Here is a 17351-nt window from a genome sequence, read left to right on the forward strand (position 1 = left end):
TTGTTGCATCTACTACCATAGATTGAGGAGTTTCTGGAAAACCGTGGAGTCAACCAGTGACTGAAGAATTACAACCAGGAGCACATGGGACCTTACGTGGCATTCTCCTTGACCGCTAATGTCCTTGAATGAGAAGTTAACGGTTCCCACAAGATGAACTCTTATGTATCTGGCCTAAAGCAAGAGTTTGTCTATGCACCATAATCCTGGAACTGGAAAAAGTGATGCGTTACAACATTGTGTCTCAGTGGCTGAACTGAGGAGGCTGGATTTTTGTCTTTAATTCGACTATTTCAGAAGCACTTGGCCACCTCTATTGGAAAAAACTTTATTCTGGCAGAGCTTGGGTGGTAGGAGATAATGCATAGGCCCCTTACAGAGCCAGAAGGAGCAGGTTGAGGAAGAGCCGTTTCCACAGGAGAAGTACTCGATGGGGGGGTGGGTGGAAGGACCAAAGAAGACGATGTCCTCCTCAGTCCAAGTCTCCCAGTGGCACTCTGCTTCTTTCCTTAGCAAGGTTAGAGTGATTCTAGATGATGCGAAGAAGGTTTGTACAGGTTGTCCGGCTGGAAAGCTCCATGCAGAGCTTAAGTCTTGGGCTGAGTGGAGACTGAGGGGAGCTGGTCCCAAGGCCTTCCCTTACAGCTCATGGTCTCCCTGCTGAGTTGCCATTCCAGTGACTATTCCCCTCCAAACACCACCCAGGCACCTCTGCTCGCTTCCCCTCTTCCCCAGCCTGTGTGGTGTGGCTCCTGTTGTCTACCACCAGCCTCTACTTTTCATCCTCATCCCCCTCACTCATGCTGCTGATGGAGGCTGAGGCTGCTTTTGGTGAAGAGGGGGGTGAGGTTTTGATTGGGAGCCATGAGAAGGTGGGCGATGGGGACCGGGAAGGGGAACGGCTCCTGGTGGGACTGCTTACAGGACTTTGCTTCGGGGACAAGGCCTGTAGCATTCGGCTGCTCCTCTCCTGGAACATCTGCTTCTGAAGAGAAATGAGAGAGAGAGGCATGTGTTAAGTTAGCCTTCCAATGGTGCCAAAACCTAAAGGAAAGGTGGGAAGGAGAGCCACTATCCCACAGTGCCTGTACCCACAACACAGCCTTCTACTGTATTCCACCCTGTCCAAGACTGCCTGTGGGGAGGAGCTGAGCACAAACCAGGGGCAGTGAGATGCCAACTTAAGAGACTGTTTCCACAATATTCAATCAGGTATTTATTACAAAACAAAACAAACCTAGGCTTGTGGCTATGAGGAGTGGCACCATAAAACAAAATGGGGAATGCCAGCTGAAACTATGGTCTGTGAGGAAAAACAAATGAAAGAAGACGAAAAATGGGGATGCGGGGGTGGAGCACAGGTGGGAACGTGTGGAAAATAGAGTGCTCAGGCGAAGGCCTTGCTGAGGAGATGCTACTTGCGCAAACACTCGAAAGAGACGAAGGAGAATAGGGAAGTGCGTCCCAGACAGAGCACCGAGGAAGCATGTGTGTGTCCAAGGAGGCCACGGTGACCGCAGTGAGTGACCAGGTGAGGAGGGACATGGGGAGAGACTAGGAGGGGGCCACCAGAGGACCGAAGAGAGAGGCCTGTGTCACGCAGAGTCTGGGTGGCCCTCCAAGAACGCTCATCTTGACTGAGCAATCTCTGGATACTTGCTTTACTTCTGTAGTTGGGAACAAACTATGTAACCAACTCTGACTTTGGATTTCAAAGGCTCACTCTCAGCAGCCATGCTGGAAGAAGTCTACAGGGGACCCAGGGCAGAAGGGGGGAGAACGCTGACAAGCTGGCTGCGATAGAAATTAAGACCTGGCTGGTGTCCTGGGCCACAGGGATGACGTGAGAATGGAGCGCGATGGCTGGAGTCAGGTATGCTTCCTTCACATTTTTATTGAAGTACTACTGTCGTCCAACACTTTTTGAGTGTGCAGCTATGGCAGACTGTGACGACCACCACCATAACTGAGGTAAGGGACAGTGCCAGCTAATACCCAGTTCCCTGGGGATCCTTTGAGATCACCCCTTTCCCAGCATGGCAAGAGATCTGTCTTCTAGCCCTCCATTTCTGCTGGTTCCAGAATGTTCTACAAATGGGCTACTGTGGTCTGGCTGCCGTATGAAGGTAGAGCCAAGAGGACTTGCTGAAAGATGATGGGGAAGGAGGGGGTTGGGGGGGCAGGAATAGAAGAGGTTTGAGTAGAGAAATGGGTTTTTCAGCTGAAGACCTCAGGTGACTGCTGCCTAGGGATTTCCAAACTGAGTCCTTCACTGTCTTCCATCTTCACGGGACAGCAATTCTGTCCCCAAGACCCTGGCACTGGCCTCTGGTGCTGCCAGCATGATCTGCCATTGGCATCTGCCTCGCCCCCCCCCCCCACTTCAGAACACCCTGCCTGTACATCCCGGGGTCTCTCCTCACTTCTCTCTGTGGCTCAGCCCACAGCTCGGTCCAATCTTTTGAATAAAAAACGGCTCCGAGAGTCAATCTCCTCTGCACCACTTAAATTGTGCTTCTCATTTGAGCTAATTTTTAGGGAGCACACCTGGGCCCCCGGAGGCCAAGTGCTGTTGAGGAAGGGGAAGAGGAGGATGAAGTCAGTGGTCCCGGCTGCTGGGGCTTCTGTGATGTAAGGAGGGAGGTGAGGTGGACTTGGCAGAGCGCTGGTGTCTGCGTGGGGGCACTAGCACTGGACTGACTGCCCTCTGCTCAGACAGTAGCTCTGCCACGTACTCTGCAGACAGCACTGAGTTCTCGGGCCTGACTGGGAACCTGGGTGCCTACGAGTGGCAGCAGCTGGTGCCGGGCGGCAGGAGGAGACTATAGTTTTCTCCCTGATAGCCCTGGGAGAGACTTGCATCAAGGGTTCTAACTGCTCCTTGGGTCTGATCATAAAAGCAAAGAAACCATAAGGTGAAGGTTGAGGGTTGACTCTATACACAACTAAAACTTCTGTACCTCAGACCAATATGATGAAAGGCAATGAGAACAAGGGCAGTAACTTCTAACTTCCAATTATGGCTCCTGGTCTATGCTCAGAGCTTACATATCACAGAACGCAGAACTTTCATAGGAAAACGAGCAGTGGTATGAACAGGCAATTCATAAGCAAGTGATGAACAAACTATAAAATAATGCTTGGCATCATCAGTCATCGACCAGTGTCAAATGAAGCGAGGACCTTATCCAGTAAGTAAAAAATTTTATCTTCCCAACTGAAAAAATTCCCCGTCTGACTTTGACAGAGCACTGTTTGAGACAGGTGTCAAGCATAAGGATTTGACTTGATTATATCCTGGAATAATTGTGCAAAAGTTAACAGCTGTCGTGTCATAAATATTTTTTTCTTGTGATGAGAACTCAGGATCTATACTCAACTCATAACTGAGAGCACACTCCTGTTCTCTTTGGGACTTACTTTACTTTGTATAATTCTCTCAAAGCCCATCCATGTTGTACAAATATTTTTTTCTCCATTTTTTAAAAGATTTGTGCATACAGAACTGGGGTACAGGCCAGAGGCAGTGAGAGGCTTCACCAAAGAGTGGGGAGCAGAACAGGCAGACCGAGAATGTCCAATGGTGAGGAGAGCAGCGGGCGGGTCAGGGGAGGTCTGCGGTGCCATATGGGTCACCCCCGGGGCCGGGGATTGAACTCCCACTAAAACAGCTAAGGCACTGAGCTTTAAGCTGCCGCACCACCAGGGAGGGCCCTGCATTCTTTGACCAGTCATCCAAGGTTTCCTATTTTCCACATGCGCAACAAGCATTTGTTGTCTCTCGTTTTGTTGATGCTGGTCATTCTAACAAGCAGGAAGTGATAATGTGGCTTGGATTCTTGTCTCCCTGGTCAGCGGTAGTGACCCATATTACTTCTGTAGAAAAGTGCCTACTCAGATAGGTGGCCCATATGTAAACTGGATTATTTATAGTTTTTGCTATGAAATTGTGTAAGTGCTTCATATATTTTGCATATTAATACCCTTTCAGAAATAGGGGTCGCAAACAACCCCTTTTCATTGTAAAGGTTTTGTTTTTCTGCATTACTTTGTGTGCAGATGTTTTTTTTTGTTTGATACAGTCCCACTAGACTTGACTGTTAAGTATCATAAGCAAAAGACCAGGTCAGGGGCCCATGCTAAGGACCTGTTGGCCTAAGGTTTATGTGAACATTTCTGGGCTTCATCAGTCTTTAATCCCGTCCAGTTATTGGTGAGTGTTCTGAGATAGGGGTCAGTGTTTATTATTTTGCATGTAAATACCCCGTTATACCAGCACCACTGCTGGAGAGGCTGTCTTTCCTCGAGTGATTACTCTTGACTTCCCTTGCCAAATATGAATAGAATGTATATGCATGGGTTAACTTCTGGGATCTCAAGTCTGTTCCTTTGATGTTTGTTTTTATGCTAGTACCACACTGTTCTAATTACTATAGCTTTATAAGTAGAAATCAAGAAATGTGCTAATTTCACCTTGTGTTCGGGATTGCTTGGCTATTTGGTATCTTTTGTGGTTTCATATAGTTTAGGAATTTTTTCCCACTGCCACAAAAAGTACCATTGGAATCTTGATAGGGATTACTTTGAATATGATAGGGATTACTTTGATTATATGCTTTTGGGTAGTATTGACTATTTTTTTAGTATTGATATTTTAACAACACTAATTCTTCTAATTTATGAACATGGAATATCTTTCCATGTATTTAAAGATTTATTTCCCCTGCACCACCAGGGAGGCCTTCAATTTCTTAAGGGTCTTAAAGTTTTCAGTGTAGAGCTTTCACTTTGGTTAAATTTACTCCTAAGAGTAAATTCTTCATGCTGTTGTAAATGGAAGTGTTATCTATCCCCCCTCCCCCAAGATTTATCTATTTAAGCATACAGGAGTTGGAGTGTAAGCCAGAGATGCAGGGGGTGAGGATTCATCGAAGACAGAGTGGGGAGCAGAACAGGCAGATTACTGAGATACACTGGGTCGGCTCCCTGTCCAGCAGGCAGCCAACCAAGCAGGCCACGAGGCTTGAAGTTGTGCTGCAGTGGCTGTGGATAGCTACTTAGTGCTGAGGATTAACCCTTTCTGCCACTACATAGGTCCAGAAAAACTAATTTCTCACTGCTAATTTTGGATCCTGTGACTTTCAGAATATGTTGATTAGATACGTTTTTTGCTTGTTTTTCAGAAATCATGTCATCTGCTAATAAAGAAAATTTGTACTTAACTATGATGCCTTCATTCTTTTTCTTGGCCTTGTTGACCTGGGAAGGAATTTAGTGCTATGTTGAGTAGGAGCAAGCAGTGATAGTAGGAACCCTTCTCCTGTCTTACTCCGGAGCTTGGGGGGCAGGCTTTCAGCTTCTCACCACTGAGTATTGGGGGGCAGGCTTTCTTTCAGCTTCTCAACACTGAGTATTGGCTGTGGGCTTGTCATATATGACCTTCATTACGTTGAGGTATGCTCATTCCACACTGAACTTGTTCTTACCATGAACGGAGGTTGAATTCTGGTAAACGTTTCAGTCTATTAAGATGATAAACAACAATTTTCCTGCTTTTTATTAAATGGATGTATCACAGTGACTGACTTGGATATGTTGAATCATCTTTGCATCCCAGACATAATCCCACATAATCATGATCTTTGTAATGTGCTGATGACTCTGGTTTGCTAGCATAGTATTGCATATTTTTACATTTATATTCATCAGGGGAATTTTAGTTTTCTTATGGTATCTTTTTTCTGATTTTAGTCAGGTGAGTTCTGACCTTGTAAAATGAGTTTGTAAAATCACTAATTTTTTGGGAAGTGTCTGAAAAGGACTGATGTTACTGAAATATTTGATAAAATTATCTATGTAATTATCTGGCCTGAGATTTTTTTAAAGATTTATTCGTACAGAACTGATATACAGGCCAGAGATGCGGAGGGTGAGAGGATTCACCAGAGACAGAGCGGGGTACAGAACAGGCAGATCGAACTACACTGCTGAGGGGAGCAGTGGGTGGGTCCGGAGAGGTCTGCCTCACCATGTGGTCACCTGGGGGGGGGCAGGTGGGGATGGAACTCATGTGGAAGTGGCTTAAGCTTCTTTGTGCTGTGCTTTGACCCGCTGCGCCACCACGGAGGGCCTGGCCCGAGATTTTTGAGTATCGAGTCAATTTCTTACTGATCTGTTTGGATTTTCTATCTGTAATACAGTCTTGTGGTTTGTGTAACTGTAAGGTTGTTGCCATTTTCCAGTTTCTTGGTGTGTACTTGCTCATACATAGCAATCTTTGTGGACCTTAGTCTTTAATTCACTGAGGTTCTAACCTTGTTTGTATCCTTCCTTTGATAACTTTGGGTTCCTTTTTTTTTCTTTTCCTAATTACTAAAGAGACAGGGTTAGGCCCTCCCTGGTGGCACAGCACTGAGCTTAAGCCACTTCCGTATGAGTGCGATTCCCGCCTGCCTCGGAGGTGACCACATGGCGTGGCAGACCTCTCCTGCTCCCCTCAGCAGTGTAGTTCGTCCATCTGCCTGTTCTGCTCCCCACTCTGTCTCTGGGGAATCCTATCACCCTCCACATCTCTGGCCTGTACCCCAGTTCTGTATGAATAAATAATCTTTAAAAGAGACAGGGTTAGGCTTCCACTTGGATCTGTTTCTCACTGTAGGTAATTATTGCCAGGCACATCCCTGTTGGAACTGCTTTCGAGGATCCCGTCAGTGTTGGTATGTTGTGTCATTTTATTTTTATTTCACCTTATGTTTGCAAGTGGTTCAGGAGAATGTTAATTTCCAGGTATTCATGAGTTTCCCAGTTTTCTTTCTGTTAATCATACCTAGTTTCATACAGCTATGGTCAGATATTTGGTATGATTTCAATGTTGAATTTGCTATTGTTTTTGTGGCCTTGTAGATCGTCTAGCCTAGAAAATGTTCATTGTTCTCTTAAATATGTGTTGTGCGATTGGGTAGAATTGTTCTGTATATGTCAATAGGTCCATTGGTTCTACAGCAGTTTTTTTTTTAAGGTTTATTTTATTTATGCATACAAGAACTGAGGTACAGGCCAGAGGTGCAGAACAGGGGCAAGAGGATTTGCCAGAGACGGAGTGGAACAGGTGGACTGACTGAAATGCATCGCAGAGGAAAGCGGAGACAGGAGAGGCCTGCCGCGCCCTGTGGGTCATCTCCCTGGCCGGGGATCGAACTTTTGCTACAGTGGCTGCAGAGCCCCATAGTGCTGCGCTTTAACCCCTTCCACCTCCAGGGAGGGCCTAGGGCTCCCTTTCAGCTGTTAGTTTGTTTCATGTAGTTGAGTGCTATGTGGTTGGATAAAAAAATCTACGATTGTTCTATCTTAATGAGTTGGCCAGTTTATCTCCTTATGTAACAGCCTCATTTGCTCTTCTAACGATCACAGTTTAAAGTATGTATTCTGCAGTCAGGCACTCCTGAGGTGCTTCTTTGTTGTCTGAGTTACCATGTGTTTGAAATACCTTTTGCCATCCTGCCACTCTGTGTCCTTAGAGCTACAGTGAGTCTCCCATGGGCAGCATACCACTGGATCTTTTAAAATGTCCATTCTGTTATGTCTTAATTGGAGAACTTGATCTCTGTACAGTGAACAGAATTACTGGATAGGAAAGAATGTAATGTTGCTATATTGTACATTGTTGATACTGGGTATATAGAGCCATTGTTCCTTACTTTGTACCCTGTGGCCTATTGTGTTGGCTGTCCTTTTATATCAGTATGCATTGACTTGTCAGTGTTCATACTTGCTGCAAAATTTTCCCCACGGTTACCATGAATGTCATGTAGAATATATTTTAGGACCCTCTATCTTAACCCGATAACATTAGTAAAATTTCTACCCTTTTTTATTTTTAATTCTCAAATTTTTTGTTCTTGATGTTAGTTCCATATTTTAAACACTATATAACCCATAACAGATTACTATGGATTGTGAAATGCTGTATTTTTATTGATTTATGCATATAAGCCAGAGGTGCAGGTGGTAGGATTCACCAGAGACAGAGTGGGGAGCAGAACAGGTGGATTTACTGAAATATACTGCTGAGGGAGAGCAGAGACAGGAGAGGTCTATTGCACTCTGGGCCAGCTCCCTGGCTGGAGATCGAACTCATGCTGTAGTGACTGTGAACAGCTTCACAGTGCTGAGACTTAGAGCACAGTGACAGCAGGGAGTACCCTACTAGGGTTATTTTATAGCATTTGTTTTCCAACTGGTAAATTCCAATTGTAAGTGAATTTGGACAGCCACTACAAAATCTAACTTTAACTTCTGTATGAGCACTTTGCCCCATATGGAATTCTTAGTAGGCAGCTTTTGGCCCCTTTGGATAATTTATTGACTATATAATGTAACATTGAATATATGTAAGGGATAAGACAAGTTAATTTGTATTGGATGATTTTAGTGCATACCAGAACTGGGATACAGGCCAGAGATGGCAGGGGTTGAGCGGGTTCACCAGAGACAGTGGGGCGCAGAACAGGCTGATAAGCTGAAATATATTGCTGAGGGGAGCAGCAGGTGGGTCAGGAGAGGTCTGCCACACCACATGGGTCATCTCCAATGGCTGGGGGTTGAACTCATGCTACAGTGGCTACAGAGAGCTTCATCATGCTGCGCTTTAACCCACCAGGATGGGCCCGAGTTAGACTTTTTTAAGGTTTCAAATATACATGATTTTGCACAGTATTTCTCTGATATCCCTCTTAGCATGAAGTCTAGGTCCATCTGTGTGGTAGTAGATGGTAGAACATTGTATGTGCGTCAGACACATCGTTGTTACCCACTCAGCTGTAGCCAGGCACTTAAGTTGTTTCCATATATTGGCTTTTGTGAATAAAGCTGAAAGGAACATGGGAGTGCCGATCTCTCTCTGAAACTCTGCTTTTACTTCCGGTGGGCATATACATGGGACTGGAAGTGGTGAGTTAGTTGTATGATAGATCTACTTTAATTGTACTTCATACTTTTCAGTTGTTTGTCTAGCTCAGGAAGTCCAGTACGATCTTGAGTAAGGGTGCCTGTAAGTAGGCCTCCCTCTCTGGTTAATCTTCAAGGCAGTAGCTTTTCTCCATTGACTACAGTTACCTGTGGGAGTGTTACACAAATGGCCTTTGTGATGCTGACATTCATTCCTTCTTCTCCCTGTTAGGAGATTTCATCATGAAAGGATGTTGTGTTTTGACAGAGGCATTCTTCATCTATTAAATCATTAATTTTATTTTATTGATGTGTATTTGCATGCATTGAAATATCTTTGCAGTGCAAGGAGAAGGCCCATTTGGTATAGTTCATTCAACGTGTTCTTGAAGTTATTTTGTTAAAATCTATTAAGAATTTCTGCATCTGTATTCATGAGGGATATTGAGTCTTCTTTTCCCCTTGAATTCTCCCTACTAGTTTATCGAGGTAGTGCTATCCTCAGAATAAGTTTGGGAAGTGTTTTCTCCTCAAACCTGAGAAAAAATAGCATGTTAGTGCTTAATGTTTGGTGAATCAACAGTGATTCACCCCTTCCTCTTCTCTTGGTATACCTCATTATTCTTGCATTGGAGTTTCTAGTAGAGGTAAGTTTCTAGTAGAGGTGAATATAAGTTTTGTAGGGTTTTTTTCCCCACTTTTTCCAATCTTCATGTTCTTTCCTCTTCTTGCCTGAATCATTCATAGATTCCTGCCCATCAGCTGGTGATGACATCATCCATTCGATCTGTTCTACTTCCAGTATGTTTCAGTTCATTCTTTATCTTCTTGATTGAAATAGTTACAGAAAACCCTAAGAGTTATGTATTCGATCTCTTTGGTAAAGTTCTTCTGTTCGTTAACTATATTCATACTAAATTCATTACCCTTCTGAGCTTTGTTGTAGTTCTTTAAATTTGTTCATAACTGCTCTTTTGAATTCTTTATTAGTGGCGATACTGTATCTTTCAGTATTTTGAACGTCATTTCATCCTCTTCTGACCCTCAGTGTTTTCTATTGAGAATCCTGATAAACTTACAGTGTTCTTCCTAATTTTTCTCAGAACTGCTTTTGAAATGATTGCTTTGGCTTTTGACAATTGTAATGTGTGTCTCTCAAGTCCAATCTATTTTGGATTCTTTGAGACTAAAGAGTTTGTCTGGATGTCCATATATGTCTGCACATCAGTCACTATTGATTTCTACATATTTTCTGTCCTTTATGCTTTTTCTTATGGAATTCCCTTAATGTAGATATTACTACTTTTGACTGTTCTGTAACCACTGTAAGGTTTTCTTCCCTTTTTCATGTTTTTCTATCTTGCAGGTCACAGATCCGCTGAGGCTGTTGTATCTCTTGAATGTTCAGTTCATTGTGGTTTTCAGCTTTAGGAATTCTGAGTTTCTAATTAAGGCTTCTACTTATCCATCTCGTATCCATGCATTGGCTTCCTCATTTTGTTCAACTGCTTGTCCATCCTTGTAACTCACTAAACTTGAAGATTATTTTGATAAGTTGGCTAGTTGAAACAGCTCCATTTCTTCAGGGTCAGTTGGGGTTAATGAAACTTCCTTTGGTATCATGTGTACCAAATTTTCATGATCAATTCCTCACCTATCTTCACACTGGCATATTTAAATAAGCTCTCTTGTCTTCCAGACACTACAGGTTTGTCTGGCAGACAGTTCTGGACCCGTCAGCTCGGTAAGGGAGGGGTGTGTGTGTGTGTGTGTGTGTGTGTGTGTGTGTGTGTGTGTGTGTGCCATGACCTTGGGCAGGTGATTGTTGTGATTTGGGTATATTCTGGGGCCAAGCAGCTGTCTACACTCTGCTGGGGGCTCGCACTGTTGGGCAGAACTGCTTTGGGTCCCTGCCAATGTGAGACTATACAGTAGGTTCCACAGCTGCCGGGGTCCTGGGGAGGCTTGCTAGATGGTCAGGACTGGGGGGGTGATACTTAGCAGTTAAGGCTCTATATCATCTCTGCACTGGGGTAGCAGCGGGGCACGTTCCAGGGCCTGCATGACTGGCTGTTTGGGGATCCCAACCGGGCAAGACGTGCATAGTGAACTCCCTGGTTAGACGGGGCCACTGGTTTTGCTTTGCCAGTGGGGAGAGGCAATATCTGTTCACAGGCCACTGTCAACAAGGCTGTTGGATGGAATACGCAGCCTCCTGTGTGTTCTGGCTAGGGTCCACGGTGCGGAAGGCTAACGGCTATATACAGTAGTGGGCAGTGTCACCGTTTAGTTCCTCTGGCCTGGCCCAGTGGAAGAACTAGTTCCAAGGTCAGCAAGACTTGCTAGCTTACTGCACAGAGCCACTGTCTTTTTCTCTCGAGGTTATCCTCTACCGGCTGCAATTTCTGCTCGAGCATTGCTGGGCTACACAACCTCTAGTTATCCTGGCCAGGCTTTCTTGCCAGGTAAGATTGGGAATTTCAACAGTGGGCAGGGCCATAGCTCCGTACCCCTGTCTGAACAGAGGAAGTCCAGACTGGGGGCTGGAGCGTCTCTGAAGAGGGGTAGAACTGCTTCGTGCCAAGTTCCCCGGTCGGACATGCCACTAGCTTGGTTTTGCAGATGAGCAAAGCTGTTGGATGGGACTGGGTCTGCCGTGATCCACATGGTGGCCGTTGCAAGTCCCTCCCCCTGTCCGTATTGATTGATCAAATCCCCAGTGGTCATGGGTCCCTTAGATGCCCCAGACAGCGACCGTGGGTGCTCTTTCATTGCTAGAAAAACTGTAGGCACAGGGGTGACCTTCATCATGGTGGTGCAATGGCCTGGGAGAGGCAATATAGCCAGCCACCCCTCCTAGCAGTAAAATGCAGTCAGTCTTGATCCTTGTTATTACAGGGCAGAGCTTCAACCTTAACTTTTTGCTCTAAGGGTTCCCTCGTGGTCATCGTCGGTATCTTGTCTATAGAAATAGTTGTTTCTGTGTGTGTTTCTGTGTGTGGGAGTAAAGTCGGGAACAGCCTCTGTTGACATTCGGTGATGTAACTGTTGCAAAACTTTAGTTTGCAGTGGCGACTGTTGGTGAGAGTGAGTGTGAGGAAATAGAAGAAAATGTTCTTGCTGCTAGGTGGGTGAAATAGTCCTTTTCGGAAGGGTACCTTAGCATAGGTGCAAGAAAGTATTTCCTGAGGTTAATAAGATGGAAGTAAATACCGTGTACATGCCTAGTCACTACAACATCCTAAGACATAAAACTGAGCTTCCTAAACAGGTTAAGGAATTATTGTCTAATAGCAAGATAATATACTAAGCAACTGATCATAATCAAGTCCTCACGGAATATGTAATCTCAGAAAATGTTCATGAGCAACACAGAAATGATGTTAGAACAGTACGGCCTGTGTCAGCCCGATCTTGTAAGTTGAATGAGATAGATCTGGAAAAAGATCGGGCAGTTGCCTTGGGATAATATCACACGGCTCTGGATGATGAGACTACAGGGGATTGTCTTAGTCTTACTTTATTCTTTACTTTGTAATGGTTGTGTTGTGAACATATGTTATCAGAAAAAATGATAGGAAGAAAAACAACCTGGGCGAGGTGATCAGGCTGAAGGGCATTGCAATGATGACACGTGCGTGTGAGGAAACGTCCAGGCCTCAGACGTGTCAGTCCCTCCCACCGCGCACTCACTCTCCCTCTGTAAACTGAGCCCATTACTCCTTAGAAGCTCAAGTCTCCCCTAGCAGATATAATGGAGATGACTTGCTGATTGCTGCGATCCTTTCCAGATTGAAAGTGCCATAATTCTACAAATCTGTCAATTATTCACCTTCCATTAAGGGCATTGATAATTCTGCCCAAAGACATTCAACTCCCCTCAAAATCAAACACACACAAAATAGTGTAGCACAACAGCATTCCCTTAGATTAAGCCCATTTATGAGACAAAATCAAATGCCAAAGGATAGGTGGCCTGTTATTAACAACATTTAAAAAAAAATCCTTGAACTTATAGCAGGCACTTTAAAGTACATGTTTTTATTACTGTAATCTTTAAGTATATTTTTAGTGGAAGCCATTAGCCCTCCCGCTGCTAATGGGTTGTCAGCATTTCCATTAGAAGCCCACTTTCTAAGGAATCCGCAACTTGTCTGCTGGAGTTTGACTCAAGCTCATAACTGAGAATAATCTGCCTAAGGAGATGAAAGAATGTGAATCCTTAATGATAAACAATAGTATCGTACTTCCTGAAGTGTGATTTTCATGCCAAACAACCGTAGGCCTAGATCAGAAACATGGATGTTTCTGGGGCATTTTGCAGGGCGGTTCCCTTGCAAAGGACCGAAATTAAAATCGGGTCAGGAGACAGTTTATAATGAGCTTCCTGGGAAGAAAAGCACTTTAGAAATGTAATAAATAATGAAGACCATGGCATGGCACTTTCAAAGAGAAAAGGTATTTAAATTCAATCTTTAACTGTGTTAAGAGGTTTCATTTATAAGTTTTCCTCCCAGAAAGGAACCCTATTTATAGTCCTGTCCATGTGAAGGTAACTTTCTGTGCCTTTCCACAAAGTTTTCCCTTGTAAAGTTGTTAACATCCAGGGAGGCAGTGAGCTCTTGAAGAATCTTTAAAAGTTTCAGTATCCAGTACATTCTGGCATAACCATCAGAGGAAAAAAAAAAAAAACCCTCCTGACATCTGGTAAGATGGCAGTCCAGAGGTACAGGTCTGGTCCAATGAACAAACGCCAACCTTCCACAGTGTCTGCTCCACCTGGTCAGGGCCACCGGCCAAGGGCTTTCGACTTTGAAATAACCGACTCCTGCCCACAGCCCAAGAAGCAAAGGCCTTCCCCAAGGCAGCCTAACTGGGAGGGACACTGCTCCCGGGCAGCTGTCTGGGGACCGTGACTTTCATAGTCAATAGCTTTTCATGTTATTCATACATATTTAGTCTTTGCAGTGGTTAAAGTGAAATTTTTGTAGTCGAGTGTCAAAGTGGGAAAGGCAATTCAAGTCCACACTGAATTCCATATTGCTTTTTCTCAAAATCAGGCTTAATTAGGCAGTAGTCACAGGATACAGCCACTGAAGAACACAAGCATCACAAGACGGTAAGTGCTGGAGAAGACGTGGAGAAGCTGGACACTGATGGGAACATAGAATGGAATGATGCGATCACATGACAGCTACTCCACTTCTGGATGTTTGCCCAACGGAACTGAGAAGGGACTCGGAAACATCACAGAAGTAATGAAGCATTTGAAAAGCTGAAATCTAATGTGTGTGAATACAGGAGTAAAATGGGGGGAAAAAGTGAGGGGAAAAAGTGAACATCACGTCTTACTTGTGTTAATGTTTTGAGTTTATTTTTACATCATATTGTGCCTTTTCCCTTCTTAGTTGCAATCCCCCTGAGCTTCCCATCAGCAAATCACCCGTGGAATGGTCACATGTTTTGGGGGTTTAAAGGACAAAAGTTTGGATTAGTTTAAGGTGAGTAACATGGTATGACATCTGTACATAGTGAAATGATCACTATGCTGTCTTGGCATTCGTGACCATACACACAAATTTTTTCCCTTGTGTTGAGAACTTATCAGACACCGACACCGTCGGCACCTTTGAAAAAGGCAATACAGTATTAATTGCAGTCACCATGCCGTCTAGTAAAGACCAAAGAATAATAGGCAAAATTTGGTACAGCCTGTCTGCCTGCAGCCACTTTCCCCACCTGCATGCCTCTGACAACAGTAACCCAAATCTATGAGCTCCTTTTTTAAAGTCTGCACACATAGATGAGCTCCTTACAGTATTTGTCTTTCTGACTTGTTTCACTTACACAATGCCTCCAAGATTCACCCGGCTCTGACAAATGGCATTTCTATATGACCACTAACAATCTATTCTATGTAGAAGCCATATTTCCTTTCTCCGTCAGTGCACACGGAATTTGTTGGCTATTGTAAATACTGCAATGAGTATGAGGTACCTATCTTTGTCTAGGTTGTTTTCCTTTTCCTTCAGAGAAATCCCCAGAAGTGGAATTACTGGATCTTGCGGTAGTTCTAATTTGGAGGCATCTCTGTAACTGTTTTCCAAGTGACCACGGCAAAGCGCAGCGTCTCAGTGTCTCTCACAATCTTGCCAGCAGGTAATTACTGGTTACCAAATGAAGTTGTGACTGTTCCGGAGTAGTTCTTTATATAAAACTCAGTATTTTTGTGATCTCAGTTGTAACATTCTCTTTGATTTCTGATATTAAGTCTTTCTCGATGAGTCTGAAAAGAAATCCAATTGGCAAACCTTTAGCCAAAGACCCAATTATTAGTTTCACTGAGCGTTTTGTATTTTAAGTATGTTATTGATACTTGCTCTGATCCGCAGTACTGTTTTCTTCCTTAGAACAACTTTGGGCTTTTTTTTTTTAATTTTGAGGTGTATAAAGTTATGTTGCTTGAGATTTTGTTTCTTCATAGACATTTGTCCATCAATTTTCCTTTTAGAAATATTTTTGCTGGATTTCCATTTTCATTTGTCTCAAGAAATCTTTTTCATTCTATCTCTTTTATATATTGCTTAGTAGGTAACTGTTGTATTTCCACACATGTGGAATTTTCGAGGTTTCATTTCTGTTAATTTTGCAATCAGAAAAGATGCATGATATAAGTTAAACCTTCTTAGAGACTTGTTCAGTGTCCTAACTTATGTGAGACATTAGGAAATGTTCCAGACCAATGTAGTCAATTCCTCTGCATGGAGTATTACTGTATATATCTACTAATACTTTCTGGTCTAAAGTGTCACTTAAAGAGTAGTGATACCTATTGGTCTGAGTGATTTATCTTGATAAAAGAGGGATGTTAAGATCTCCCACTAAGAGTGCATTGCTGGCCTTCTATTTGGGTCTATTAATAGTTGGCGCTTATAACTGGAAATATTTCATCCTTGTGTTGGATTGAGCCTTACTGTAGAATGACTCTCTGGCTTGTAGTAGCATTTGTAAAGTTATTTGTTTGCTGAAAAGTACAGCTATCCCAGGTTTTTGTTTCCGTTTGCATAGAGTATCATTGTGCACCTCTTGACTTTCAGTTGGTGTCCTTGTATCTAAGGTGAGGCTCCTGTATTGAACTCTGTGGACAATGTAACTTTAATTGTGAATAGGGTACAGTGGCCATTGAGATCATTAGTTTCTGGATTTGTAATTCCTGATTTGGTCTCAGTCCTGCTATGTGATTCTTCAGTGGCAAATTTAGAATCTTTTACATAGTTGTATCAGTATGCTTTTCTTCATGGTTTCTATGAGATTTACATATAACCAGTCACATCAAAGTCTCCTGTAAGATGATAATGAACTTGAATTTGAGCACATTTGAAGTTTCTACATTATTACTGTCTGTATATTTTATACTTTGGATGTTATACATTTTTCACTACTGGATATGCTTTCTCTTTGAGTTGTAAGAGTTCTTTACATAGATTCTCTTGTCTGATGTGCCAATCTTTCTCCCACTCAGTAGGGTGTGTGTTCGGTGGAAATTTTGCTGCTGTACCTTCAATTTTCCACAACTGAGAATGATGTTACCTGTGGGTTTGTAATATTTGTTGTTGACTAAAGTAGAGATACACTATTTATTGCCAGTTGAGGGTTTTCATCAGAAGTGGACGTTGAATAATGTCAAATGTGTAGACTACAATTGCTACCATAAATTTTTTATCTATTAAGTGATGTGGTGTACTACAGTGATGTTCAGACGCAGATCTGAACCATCTTTGGATCCCTGGTATAAATCCCACTTGGTGGCTAATCCTCTTGGTGGCTAATCCTGTGAATGCCTTTCTGAATTTTGTTTGCTAAGATATTGCTAAAGTTTTGCAGCTGTGCATTAAAATGTTGCTGTGTACTAGTTTTTGGTATAAGGGTAAGGTTTACCTCAGAATTAGTATGCAAATATGTATAACACCACAGGAACAAGAGCAAGCTCAAATAACCTTTTCTCTTTCCTCTAGGAGCTACCGAAACAGAAATCCAAAGCCAGTAGAAAAAGGAAATAACAAAACCTACAGATGAAAGAGATGTAAAACACAATCCAAAGAGTATTAAAACAAAAGGTGGTTCTTCAGAACACAGTGAGATTACCAGAAGGTTTGTCTCAGAAAATTGCCAATCATCTAAAAACTAGGAACCCCACACGATGCACTTGTGTCACATACAGGCATTTACCCAAAGAATAGGAATGAACTGGAGGGATCACTGCAGCATTATTCAAAGCAGGCAGGAAACGGAAACACTTTAATGACCCTGATGTGAGCTAACTGAATACTGCCACTTGAAACCAGCTGGATGGACTCTGGGGAGTACATTGGGGCTACCTGACCTAAATAAAACAAAAATAAAGT

At 43.2% G+C, this 17351-nt stretch overlaps 1 protein-coding gene across 4 annotated transcripts in view; it reads right to left on the reverse strand.

The window, feature by feature from the left end:
• Window positions 1-312: 312 nt before the first annotated feature.
• Window positions 313-17351, reverse strand: part of PCYT1B (phosphate cytidylyltransferase 1, choline, beta) — an 83716-nt gene continuing 66677 nt past the window's right edge. For 2 of the 4 annotated variants that reach the window (XM_004689924.2, XM_012730347.1), the window contains exon 8: window positions 313-985. In XM_004689924.2, the coding sequence (XP_004689981.1) occupies window positions 773-985 (213 nt within the window). In that variant the 3' untranslated portion in view covers window positions 313-772. Of the gene's footprint in view, window positions 986-14358; window positions 15233-17351 lie in introns of those variants that run through there. The other 2 variants (XM_012730348.1, XM_012730349.1) reach the window with 2 other exon arrangements.

The sequence above is a fragment of the Condylura cristata genome, unplaced genomic scaffold, assembly GCF_000260355.1.
Source record: "Condylura cristata isolate star-nosed mole 26May11 unplaced genomic scaffold, ConCri1.0 scaffold00027, whole genome shotgun sequence".
NCBI lineage: Eukaryota > Metazoa > Chordata > Mammalia > Eulipotyphla > Talpidae > Condylura > Condylura cristata.